The following is a 12,761-nucleotide window of genomic DNA, read 5'->3' on the forward strand; positions in this document are numbered from 1 at the left end:
GCATGTCAGCAAACTGAAAGGATATTGTTTACGCAGAAGAGATTAGTTTAGTTAACCATCTGATAACTAACTTAATTTGTTCGGCACAACATTGTGGTCTAAACGGCCCATTCCAGAGCTGTAGTGTTTTACGTTATATATGGTTAAACCAACGAGCATTGCTTTGATATAAAGGGAGACTTATAAAATTTATGAAAACAATGCACACTGACAATTTAAGCAAGTAAGCACTCAACAATACAATATAGCTACTTCCGTATTTATCCTTAAATATTTCCGCTAGGCATTTTGCCCAGGACATGTCTCTTTGTGTTCTGTTCACGCTTAAAGAGTATAATGTAACATTTGGGAGCAAAAATACAGAACAACAACGCATAACCGGACGCTAAAATGGCAAACACTTCCACCGCCACCGTGTACATCCCAGGAGAACTCACGTAGGCAGGGATGAAGGTAATCCAAACTGCACAAAAGATAAGCATGCTAAATGTGATGTGTTTCGCTTCGTTGAAGTTGTCAGGAAGTTGCCGAACTAGAAAGGCGACCACAAAGCACACACAGGACAGAAATCCAATGTAACCCAGTACGCAGTGATAGGCAAGTTCAGACCCAAGGTTGCATTCAAAAAATATTATATCGGTAAAATGTTCAGTACTCTTCCGAGGGTATGGCGGCGACGTAGCGAGCCAGACGGTACATATTAAGCATTGTAGCGAAGTAAGGCTCAAGACAGTGAGTCGCTGTTGGGTTGGGCCAAACCACTTCATTATATAACTGTTGGGTAGAGTTGCTTTGAAAGCCAAGACAACAACTATCGTTTTACCCAAAACACAAGAAACACAGAGAGCAAATATAATACCGAATGACGTGTGCCGAAGTTTGCAAGACCATGCTGACGGTTCTCCGATGAATGTAACTGAACAGAGAAAGCAAAGCATTAAAGCAACAAGAAGAAGGAAACTTAGTTCTGAGTTATTAGCTTTAACAATCGGCGTCTCCCTGTGAGTATAGAACGTTGCAAATACTAGCATTGTTATACAGAATCCAACTAATGCCAGCGTCACCAGGATAATCCCCAAACTTTCATTGAATGATAGAAATTCAATCTCTTTTGGTATGCACTCCACTCGTTTCTCATTGGACTTGTACTCTCGTGGGCATTTAAGGCAACCGGTTGAATCTAAAACGAAACAAATTAATATTGGGCAGGGAGGGGCACAAGTCCATATTTCAAAATGCTATTGTACTGGCATTTAACTGATGGAATTTCCGGGAGATAACTTACCGGTGGTGTTGCTAATTTCTCCTTGGGGGCATTGTATACAATCAAAGCAACACTTAGGCTGTCCTTTTCTGAGAGCTTTTCGTGTTCCGGGATCACAGCTTTCAGAGCAGACCGCTCGGGGAACCTATGGAGAGTTTAAACACGGGACCTGCCCATTACAAGTAGAAATAGGAGGAAATGGTTTACTGAACCAAATATGAATTCATTCCACAACCCATGGACTTACTTTAAAGAGCACTGCAAGTCAGGTTCTCAGGACAACAAAGAGAATGCTGGAGGAACTCAACAGATCCGGCAGCATCTATGCAATCTGTATAAATAGTCGGTGTTTCGGGCACCGATGTCACTTCGAAAATGGAAAAAAAAATGGGGAGTCACCAGATAGGTGAAGCTAGATTAGTGGGAAATGTAAAGGACTAGAGAAGAAGAATATGTTAGGAAAGGAGAAGGCAAAATGGGGGTGTGGTGAACTACATATACCTGTCTGGACATGCCCCCTGCTGACTGCTCCTGTGGCTCCTCCCATAGACCCCTGTATAAAGGTGATTGAGGTCTGAGCCCGGCCTCTCTGTCTCCAGGATGTAGTATGGTGGTCAATCACTGCTTGTTCCTTCTCCAGTCAAGAAAAGCCGATACCTCGTCTTTGCGTCTCAGTGTGAGTTATTGATGGTGCATCAGGGGGAAAGGTTGAAAACACGGGCTTAAGGGGAGGTGATAGGTCGGTGAGAGAGATAAGGCATAAGGATTGGGAAAACAGAAAGAGAGAACAGGAAGAGAAAGCATTACCAGGAGGAGAAATCGATGTTCGTGCCATTCGGCTTCAGGCCAACTAGACAGAATATGAGATGTTGCTCCTTAACCATCATCGTGGCGAAAGAGGAGGCCACCGAAAAATGACGCTTTTGGGAGCTGCTCAAATTTACGTTAGGCCTCACCAAAGTAGAAGAGGATGCTTTGGGAAGTAGCTCAAACGGAACGGTCTGTGAAAAGAGGCCAGTGAGTGAGTGGGCCAGTGAAGGAGTGAAAATTTGAGGCTTCGACGAGAAGAGGCAGAAGACGAGTTTCTTCCCAGTTAGTCTTTATAATGCCTCCTGAGACGGTGATGTGCCTCTCCTGTGAGATGTGGCAGTCTTGGGGGAACTCTGCTCTCCCGCAGAGTCACATCTGCAAGGTTAATGCGGCTGGGCGATCTCGAAGACCGTGTGAGGAATCTGGAGCAGCAGCTGGATGACCTTCGACTCATAAGGGAGAATAAGGCAGCCATTGATGAGAGCTACAGGGAGGTAGTCACACCTAGGCTGCCGGAAACAGGTCGTTGGGTGACAGTCAGAGGGGGGAATGCGAAGGTGAGTAGACAGGTAGTGCAGAGCACCCCTGTAGCCATTTCCCTGAATAATAAGTTTACTGTCCTGGATACTGTTGGCGGGGACGACAGACCAGGTGTGAGCCACGGTGGCAGGGTCTCTGGCCCTGAGTCTGACCCTGTGGTGAAGAAGGGTGTGATGGAATAGAGGAGAGCTGTAGTTATTGGAGACTCTATTATCAGGGGAGCAGACAGGAGATTTTGTGGACGTGAGAAGGATACCCTTATGGTTTGTTGCCTTCCGGGTGCCAGGGTCCGGGAAGTCTCTGACCGGGTGCATGACATCCTGGTACGAGAGGGAAAGCAACCAGAGGTTGTGATACATGTTGGTACCAACGACATAGGCAGGAAGAGGGATGAGGTCCTGCAGTGTGAGTTTCTGGAACTAGGCAGAAGGCTGAAGAACAGGACCTTATGGGTGGCGTTATCAGGATTGCTGCCATTGCTACGTGATAGTGATGTGAAGAACTGGAGGAGATGGCAATTGAATTCGTGGCTGAGGATTTGGTGCAAGGCGCAGGGTTTCAGACTTTTGGATCATTGGGATCTCTGCTGGGGAAGGTGGGACCTGTACAGATTGGATGGGTTGCAACTGAACTCGAGGGGGAGCAATATCCTTGCAGGTGCGTTTGCTAGCATGGTTCGGGGGGGGGGGGTGGTTTAAACTCATTTTCAGGGGGGATGGGAGCAGGAGCGATAGAGCAGTGAAAGAAGCACATAGAGTAAAATCAGATCTAACATATAGAGAGGCTTTGGGGAAAGAGAAGCAGAAAAAATGGATGAAAATGTAGAAAGGTAGAAAGGCTAAAGTGTGTGCACTTCCATGCAAGAAGCATCAAGAACAAAGGTGATGAACGGAGAGCTTGGATACATACATGGAATTATGATGTCGTGACCATTACAGAGTCTTGGCTGGCACCAGGGCAGGAATGGATTCTCAATATTCCTGGATTTCAGTGTTTTAAAAGGAATGGGGGGAAGGGGAGGAGGGCTGGCATTACTGGTCAGGGATACTATTACAGCTACAGAAAGGGTAGGTAATGTAGCAGGATCCTCTTTTGAGTCAGTATGGATGGAAGTCAGGAACAGGAAGCGATCAGTTACTCTATTGGGGGTATTCTATAGGCTCCCTGGTAGCAGCACAGATATCGTGGAACAGATTGGGAGACAGATTTTGGAAAGGTGCAGAAATAACACGGTTGTTATCATGAGTGACTTTAACTTCCCTAATATTGATTGGCACCTGATTAGTTCCAAGCGTTTAGATGGGGCAGAGTTTGTTAAGTGTGTCCAGGACGGATTCCTGTCACAGTATGTTAACAGGCCGACTGAGGGGGGATGCCATACTAGATCCAGTATTAGGTAACGAATCGGGTCAGGTCACAGATCTCTCAGTGGGAAGAGCATCTGGGGACAGTGATCACCGCTCCCTGGCCTTTGGCATTATCATGGAAAAGGATAGAACCAGAGAGGACAATATTTTTTTTTAATTGCTGAACGGAAAATTATGAGGATATAAGGCTAGAACTAGCGGGTGTGAATTGGGATGATATTTTTGCAGGGAAATGTACTATGGACATATGGTCGATGTTTAAGGATTCCTTGCAGGATGTTAGGGATAAATGTGTCCCGGTGAGGAAGATAAGGAATGGTAGGATGAAGGATCCATGGGTGACAAGTGAGGTGGAATATCTAGTCAGGTGGAAAATATAGCATACCGGTGAACTTAGATCTCCAGAATATATGGAGGTTTGATAGCGTTGTGCTAAGAGCTACACTGCCGTTGTGTCCTCTCGGGATGTTTTCTAAACTGGAAAAAAAATACCGATCTGCCAATTCTCTCACTCTAGGAATCAATCTAATCGAGGTGAAGGACTTTTGCTGCCACCGCACCTCTAGCTGTAACATGTCCGTGATTATTGTCTGAAGAAAGAATTGTACAGATATTGACTTTTTCATTTTGAATCCGTCACTCCCGTGATGACACACAGTTTTTAATATAAGCTCACGTCAGAGTGATCGACTGAGCCGAAAAATCACCGGTAACATCCTTGGTCTTTGCACACACATCTTACCGTGGATTGTCCTCCCGTCCATATGATTAACTCTTCGTCTAATATAAATTTATGTCCATTGGGCGCCGCTCCATCATACTGTCCCACTGTTACAGTCACAGCGCCGCTATCTGTCGGCTGCCAGTTTACGATGTCATATATTGGGACCGGATCACCGTTGCTATCGAAGTAGATCCTTTCTCCAATCTTTGTAGTGAAATTTACTGTATTCATGTAATGTAGAAGCTAAATCAGAAATTTAAAGTGCAGTGAGAATTAATGCATAGTCACTGGCTTCAAGATGAACAAGTAATCTCTCAATCAAGTTCGCTGAATGAACAAAAAATGATCATGTTGCTGGAGGGACTCGGCAGAAAATAGTTGACACACAGGCACTAATTGGTCGAGATTTTTAATCTGAGATAAAAGATAGAGGAGCGAAGGGCGGTGTAAAGAGAGGAGTGGAGCTAGAACTAGCAGCAGATATTTGGGTCCAGGTAGTGAGTGAGAAGGACAATTGAAAAGGCAAGGCAGAAAATGTACTAATTTTGAAAAGCGGCACAAAAATGCAGGACAAAACCTGCTGAGTTCCTCCAGCAACTGCAGTTTTTCTATTGTTTTTATATGCAGATTTCATTGCAAAAACATGCTCAGAAATCAATCAAATACTTGCCTTTGAACGTGTCATTCAGATTCATACTTTAACATTAGGGTAAGGGGCAAATTAGTTTATTGCTGTCACATAGAACTTCGCTTTGCGTGCTATACAAATAGATTATTACACCACGTCAGTGCGTTGAACGGAAAACAGTAACAGATGCAAAAAAAAAGTTACAGTTGCAGAGCATCTGCAGTGGAGGTTGGGTTTACCTTATTTAGAGTTGTGGGACAGAACTGACCCTAACATCAGCCTATTAAACACTAGCTTATGCAGAGGACAATTTACAATGACCGCCTAACTTTCTAAACGCGTCACCACTGAACTGTGTAACAAAACTGGAGAACCGAGAGAAACGCCGCGCAGTCACTGGAGAATGTAAAGAAACCTTTCAGATGGCCCCGGAATTGAACTTAAAGCTTCGAGCCTTGAGCTACAATAGCGCTGCGCTGACAGCAAAGCTGCCGTGATGCCAAAAAACCCAAGGTGCAAGGCCGTCATATGGTAGATTTTAAAGTCAAGAATCGATCTTATTGTGCCAGTCTATTTAGTGCTTACCTGCCACGGTTCAAAACTTGAAATATTGGCACAACTCTGGTCGGCAAATGGTCCATTCCCATCTTGACAGCTGAGCATATTATGGAGAGCGTGGGCGATAGCGTACGTCGATTTATATACGTTGTACGTCACTCGGTACTCAGACACATCACTGAACTCGTTGTGGGCTGTAAGTAGAGATTCATTCCCTGTGCATTCCCGAATCCCCAAATCCCGATTGGAGTCCACTGTGTTACTTGCGGCGTTCCTTAACTTGCAACTGAAAGCTTTTTCCCAAAACTCTTGTATCAGGGGGTTTCCGGGATAAAGAGACGGGTGAGTGTTCATGAGGAATTCTTTCAACCCTGGTATTCGCACTTTTCGGATCGCTATTCCAATTGAACCGACTACAAACAGTTTACTCTCCTTGGGGTGTAGAACCGGCACGGTGATCCAAGCCTCACTTCCTATCCATTGTATACCAGTGACATTCTGCCGTACAACTTCTTGTAGTAATATACTCATGTCCGCTTGTGCAAGGAAAGCTAATATTACCTTTGTGGAAGATTTCTTTATGACGTCTATAATTTGCAGTAATTTCACCCTTGGATACGTTCTGTGAAAAGCCTCAGAGAAAGCAATGCAAATTCCCATCTCTTCCATCGCTTCATTGAAAGCCTGCATCCCAAAATTACCATAGTCATCGTCGCTCCTAATTGTTCCGATCCAGGTCCATCCGAAATGTTTGATGAGTTGAGCCAAGGCACTCACCTGAAAGTAATCGCTCGGGATCGTTCTGAAGAACGAGGGATATTCACGTCTGTTGCTCAGACAGGCACACGTGGCGATATAGCTAACCTAGAGGGAGACAAGTTCACAATCGATAAATTATAATTGTTAATTTATGCTCTGCAATGTAACTTCATAGCCCGCTGGCACAGGATTGAAAATACTTCGGTAAGCCCTGACAGTGATTTGAAAAGCGCTAGACAAGTGGAAAGAGGAAATCCTGAAAATCTTTGTCAACAGCTTATGGAAGACGAAAAGGGACTGAGACATTGTTGTGGTTGGACAAAGGGACAGGAACAACGGAAGACTTGCCGGACGAGACCGGGTCGGGTTCGGGGTTGTGGAGAGTTGTGTAGCCGGCGTTGACTGTCGTTCTTTGATTCCTGAGAATTCTGGAGGTTTTCGTCACTTTTACTTTCCAGAATCTCCAGTGTTGCTTTTGCTTTTCATATAAATATGAAAATCTGTTCGTCTCCTCTCTCGCTGTGATGGCATCTCTCTGTCCCTTGTTAGAAAGTGGAAGAACCTGCAGCACGCCGAATTGAAGGGCGATCTTTTCTTTAATTCTTGGATGGCAGATCTTGACATCTCTCGGTGGGATTTGCTATTGCTTGCTTGGTAGGTGTGAAGTGCTGTTGCTTCCTTGGAGTTTGCTTGATGCTTTGCTGCTGCTTCTGTGCAGAAAGAGGAGAAGAGACTTTTGCGGTTCTGTCCTTTTATTATGATAAATTCTTTGGTGTTCTCTTCAGTTTTCGTGGATGTCTGCGATGAGCAATTCTTTTACATGGTTTACTATACATTCCTTGAGATTAAGTGGACAATTCAAAACTACTGAAACGATTGAAATCATTTACGCAATTACAGGAAAAAAACTAACAGTTTGAACCGCATGAAAATAAACTTAATTAATCCCTGACAATGTGTGTGACATCGAAACATAGCTATTTGAGACCGATTGTATCCTGCCTGTTTAGCGTACGTGAGATCCTGAATGCCCTGTACAGGATAGAAAACACACCGTCCTTTTTTACCCAGAGTAGGACTGGGAAAGGGCAGTGCATATCTGGAATGAGCTGGTCCGATCTGAATAAGTGCTTGGATAGGAGTGGTGTAGAGTGCTATAGGCCAAACGCAAGCAAATGGGACCTACAGTGGGCATGGGAGAGTTAGGCCGAAGGACTATTTTATATGGGTATGATCGTCCTTGTAAGTAGTGATCTTATTACAATAATATCCTTTGCAAATTTGTGCTAGTAACCTTGAGAGGCACCAAATGTTTACTTCAATTTTATTAGCCACCACAACCCACATCACCCATCCCTTTGGTAACTTTTAGTGAAAAACGCAAACATAGATATAACTACTCCTTGTAATAATGATCGGTGGTTTGCCTAAATATACCATCCAGACATATATTTTACGCCATGTATCAATTTCCCCATGACGCAACGCTTGTTGGCAGATTCTCAGTGGTGACGGGGAGGTGCAATTGAGTGAGACTTTTTAGCTTGGTGAGTGGTGTCGTAACAGAAACATTGCACTTAACGTCAGCGTGACAAAGTAATTGATTGCAGACTTGAGGAAGAGGAAGTCAAGCGAACACACACCTGACCTCGACGAGGGATCAGTAGTGCAATGGGTTTTTCCAAAAGCAGAAAACGACCAGACCATAAGGATCACCACGATCCAAGCTCTGGCTATATATTTCATCGATGACAGTTTTGTCAAGATTTAGCATATCACAAAAAAACTCAAGCAAGTTTCTGAAGATCTATCGTAAGGAGCATTAGAAATGGTTGCATCACCGTTTTGTATGGAAGGGACACTGTATTGGATCGAAAAAAGCTGCAGAAGGTTGTAAACAGCCAGATCCATCCCCAGCATCGAGGACATCTGGAAACGTCGCCTCCCATAAATAAGGATGCGTTCATCATAAAGGTTTCCAATCACTCAGGACATGCCCTGCCTCCTTCCTACCATCAGGGAAGAGGTACAGCAGCCCGAAGACACACAAAGTTTTAGAAACAGTTACTTCCCCACGACCATCACATTTTTGAACAGAAAATGAACCAACATGTGGACACTAGCCACTGTTCTACTCTCTATTTTAACTATGTTTTATTCAAATTCATAGTTTGTTTTATGTATTACACTCTATTACTGCAGCAAAATAACACATTCGTTGCTCTATGTTGGCCACATTAAACTTAATTCCGATTCACATTCGTATCTGAACCAAAAAACATGAGAAAGCAGCCTAGTTGAAGTGAAAATAACAATTTAATTTATATTTCCAAAAAACCCTGCGCAAATGTTCCAAATCAGGAATTGTTCCAGACATTATTTCTGGAAGTCTGTTCAGGTTTACGAAACAGGTGCACAGTGTTACGCATCAGCCAGCCAATAGTGCTTAAACAACTGACTTACCACAGGGATCCTAAAGGGACCAATTAATGACGCGATCCCTAAAGTCAATGACGATCTAGAATCCCCGACGATAGCGGGAACCATGGGAGCTCTTATACAGTTGGAGTTCGTTGTGTCCAGTCTGTTTAAAAACTCAAAGACTGCTTTTAAGGATACATCAGGCTTGCCACAAGAATCGTAAATTGAGTAACCCAACGTAACGTTTGGAAGAATTTCCGTATTGTTGTTAATCTCCTCAATCGCAAAGATCATCGTTATTGCGAAACGGAAAAGTCTGTACCGGAAGCTGCAGGAAAAAAAAAATTGTGTATCTACAAAGAACTTCTCAATATTGCTAGTTTTGCAAAATATGAGAACTACAACACGCCACGTATACCTTACATTGAAAAAGAATTCAGACCCCTCGACTACATTCACTGCATTCACTACATTCTTTTTTTCCTGCAAAACTGCGCATCATGCCAAATCAAAACAAAAAAGAAATATAAAACATGTCAGCAGTTTACTAGTTGATGAAAGTTGGAAAACTAAAATTGGGATGCAAATGTGATGTCCACCCCCCCCCCCTTGTAATTACTACATTATCTTTCCTCGGGTATAAGATAATTATTACCTTAGCAACTTACCCAATTTTGCTGATCTAGAAAATTGGAGGATTACCTAAATGAATATACGCTCTCTATGTAAGATCAAACAGTGTGGTAAATTGTCAACAGACCAAAAGAAAATGAACGCAAGAGAGTATTCAAGACAACCTAGGGATATTATACCAGAGAAGCATTAATCTCGGAATAGGTACAAGATCATATCAAAGTTACTGAGCATAACACCGATCTCAGTGTAGTTTCTCATAGGAAAGTGGAACAAATGTGCAAACACAGCAAAATTGAATAGGTCACGGGGTCTCTCTAAACTTAGAGGCCAGTGGACAGTGGTACTTGTAAGGGCTAATACTGTGATGTCAACAATCACTCTGAGTGAGCCTCCGAAGTCAATGGCTGCAAATGACGATGACGTCTGCAGTCTGTAAGGCGTTTCAAAGAAAAGGGTATTTATGGAGGAACAGCAAATGAAAAGCCTTGACTAAAACATATCCATGCACGTAAAGATTTTGCAAAGTGTCACTTCGACGATATTGTAAGAATGTTGAAGGTCTTTTGGTCGCTGATGTCAAAATGGAAGTTTTTGGCCTCAGATTGAATGGTTCGTGTGGCGTAAATCAAATATTACACCTCATTCCTACTGTAAAGTGTAGCGGTGGTATCATCATGCTATGCGGATGCTATTAAGTTGCAGCAACTGGAGAAATGTTTAGGATTGATGGGAAGAGGAATGCTGCTAAATGCATACACATCCTGGATAAATCCTGCGAGACTGTGCCAGAAAAACTAAACTGCGGAGGAGGTCTTCTTTCAGTAGGACAACGACAGAAAGCCCACTGCCACAGCAACTATGGGCTGATGGGTTCAAATGAAAAAAATTATGTCCTTCTGTGAACCAGTCAGAATTCTGCCTTAACCCGATCGAACATTCCTGCGGTCCAGTCAGTTGTGGTACCAGCGCTGAGCGAGGAACTTTCTCGCAGGTCAGGGGCGCTCGTTTAAAAGGAGGACTTCGCGGGCATACCGTGTCATTCTGGTGGCTTAATCAGGGAGGAGTAAATAAAAGTACACAAGGACACGCCATTAGTGGGGATGGCCCACTGTTGAGAGTGGAATTCTGAGGCTTTGTATCAAAGCAGCCTTCAGGTGGGAAGCGGTGATGGTTCTGGTGAAGTATTCTGGGTAAGTTTTTTTTCGGTTTCCCGGTTTTATAAGTGTCAGGGTCACTTAGAGTAGTTAAAATGGCTGTTGTCTGTAATTTATGCGGATTCTGGAGTCCTGGAAGATCCATTCTCTCCCCGGCAACTACAGGCAGCTACTTGAGACCATGTTAGGGATCTGGAGCAGCCGCTAGATGACCTTCGGCGAGAGAGAGGAAATCATCGATCAGAAGTAAAACCGGCGCACGAATCGTGAGTTAGAAAACTCCGAGAGAGGAGACGGCGCACAAGTCTTAGAACGATTTTAACACGGAAAGCTTCTCGGGAACTCGGCTATAACCAACGCATCAATTATACGTTTGGGAGCTTGGAAGGTTCAAGCATGAAAGGGAGACACGCTTAGAGGAGCGGTAATCGATTAGTGGTCTGAAGCCCAGTCTTGGGGCTTTGGATCATTTGGGCCTCGCCGAGGAATTTACGTAGGTGGACTTCATTTTCTTTAACCCCTTTCATTTTGGGAGGAATAGAGAGCATATCTGTAGAGTTAATATTTTTCTCTGGGTGTCACATGTGGCAGTCCTGGGAATACTGAAATTTCCAAATGGCCACATCTGGGCCAGGTGCATCGAGATGCAGCATCCGAGAGAGTGTCGTAGGGATCTGGAGCTGTGGCCTGATGCTCTACAGCTTTTATAAGAACGTGAGCAAGAGATAGATAGGAACAACAAGGAGTTAGTCACCCTGAAGTTGCAGGAATTACACAAGTGGATGACTCTCAGGGAAGGAATGAGAAGAGATCATAGAGTAGAGAGCACCCCTCTGGTCATCCTCCTAAGTAATCGCTATCTCGTTTTTGTATGCTGCTGGGGGGGGGGGGGAGGGGGCGGTGGCCTAACAGTGGTCGACCACGGCGATTGGCTCTCTGGCACTGAGCCTGGTTCCATGGTGCAGAGGAGAGATGAGAAGATGAGGAATGCGGCAGTCATAGGGGATTCAATAGTGAGAAAAATACACAGTAGGTTGCTTCAGCCCGATGGAGATACACATATGGTGTGTTGCCTCCCAGGTGCCAGTGTACGGACTCGGATGCAGAGTATTCTTAAGAGACAGGGTGAACAACCAGAAGTCTTAGCGCACGTTGAAAAGGGGAGGAGATCCTGTAGAAAGGATTCAGGGAGTCGGGTTAGAAGCTGAAAAGCAGGACCTGCAGGATGGTAATCTCAGGATTGCTGCCTGTGCCACGTGCTAACGAGGACAAGAGTAGCATGATCAAGCAGATTAATGCGTGGCTGAGAGACAGGTATAGGGGGCAGGGCTTCGGTTCGCGGAATGTTGGTGCCTCTTCTGGGGGATGTACGATCTGTTCATTAATGACGGGTTACACTTGAACCCAGAGGTGTCCAATATCCTAGCAGGCAGGTTTAATAGAGCAGTTCGGGAGTGTTTAAACTAATTCGACGGGGGTTGGGGGGGCGGGGGAACGGAGTGACAGGGCTGAGGAAGGGTAAAACAGAAATAAGTGAAGTATAGCATTCAGCAGGGATGATAGAAAGAACAGGCAGGAGATGAGGCATAAATAATCATACCAGTTGGAATGTACAGGGCAATAGAGGCGTGGTGCAGTCAAGACAAAACGAAAAATTCTTGACTGAAAATGTTATATTTGAATGCACGCGGCACAAGAAATAAAATGGACGATCTTGAAATTCAGCTGCAGACTGGCAAGTATGACATCTCTGAAACTTGGCTAATGGATCGCTACCATTGGGAGCTGAATGTCAAGGGATATAGTGTAAGTCAGAAAGGTAGGTTAGTCGGCAGAAGGGGTGGTATGAATCCCGTGTATTATAAATAATACTTAATCATTTGAAAGGGATGACATAAGA

At 44.2% G+C, this 12,761-nt stretch overlaps 1 protein-coding gene across 1 annotated transcript; it reads right to left on the bottom strand.

Annotated features, from left to right (window-relative positions):
* Positions 1-266: 266 nt before the first annotated feature.
* Positions 267-9,398, bottom strand: LOC140724504 (extracellular calcium-sensing receptor-like). Its single transcript, XM_073038948.1, has 5 exons — positions 9,114-9,398; positions 5,919-6,755; positions 4,724-4,948; positions 1,286-1,409; positions 267-1,180 (listed from the first exon to the last, which is right to left on the bottom strand). Exons 1-5 carry the CDS (start codon positions 9,363-9,365, stop codon positions 267-269), a joined length of 2,352 nt encoding a protein of 783 aa, XP_072895049.1. The 5' UTR covers positions 9,366-9,398.
* Between the last annotated feature and the right edge of the window lie 3,363 nt (positions 9,399-12,761).

Source organism: Hemitrygon akajei, chromosome 3, assembly GCF_048418815.1.
Source record: "Hemitrygon akajei chromosome 3, sHemAka1.3, whole genome shotgun sequence".
Classification (NCBI taxonomy): domain Eukaryota; kingdom Metazoa; phylum Chordata; class Chondrichthyes; order Myliobatiformes; family Dasyatidae; genus Hemitrygon; species Hemitrygon akajei.

What these genes read in the sequence shown, in the direction of transcription:
- LOC140724504 (XM_073038948.1), bottom strand. Translation starts at nt 9,365, where the DNA reads ATGATCTTTGCGATTGAGGAGATTAACAACAATACGGAAATTCTTCCA. An exon ending in CAAGTTTTGAACCGTGGCAG is followed by an intron (nt 4,949 to 5,918) that starts GTAAGCACTAAA and finishes TTTCTGATTTAG; the next exon opens with CTTCTACATTACATGAATAC. An exon ending in GGACGGGAGGACAATCCACG is followed by an intron (nt 1,410 to 4,723) that starts GTAAGATGTGTG and finishes AACTCTCCATAG; the next exon opens with GTTCCCCGAGCGGTCTGCTC.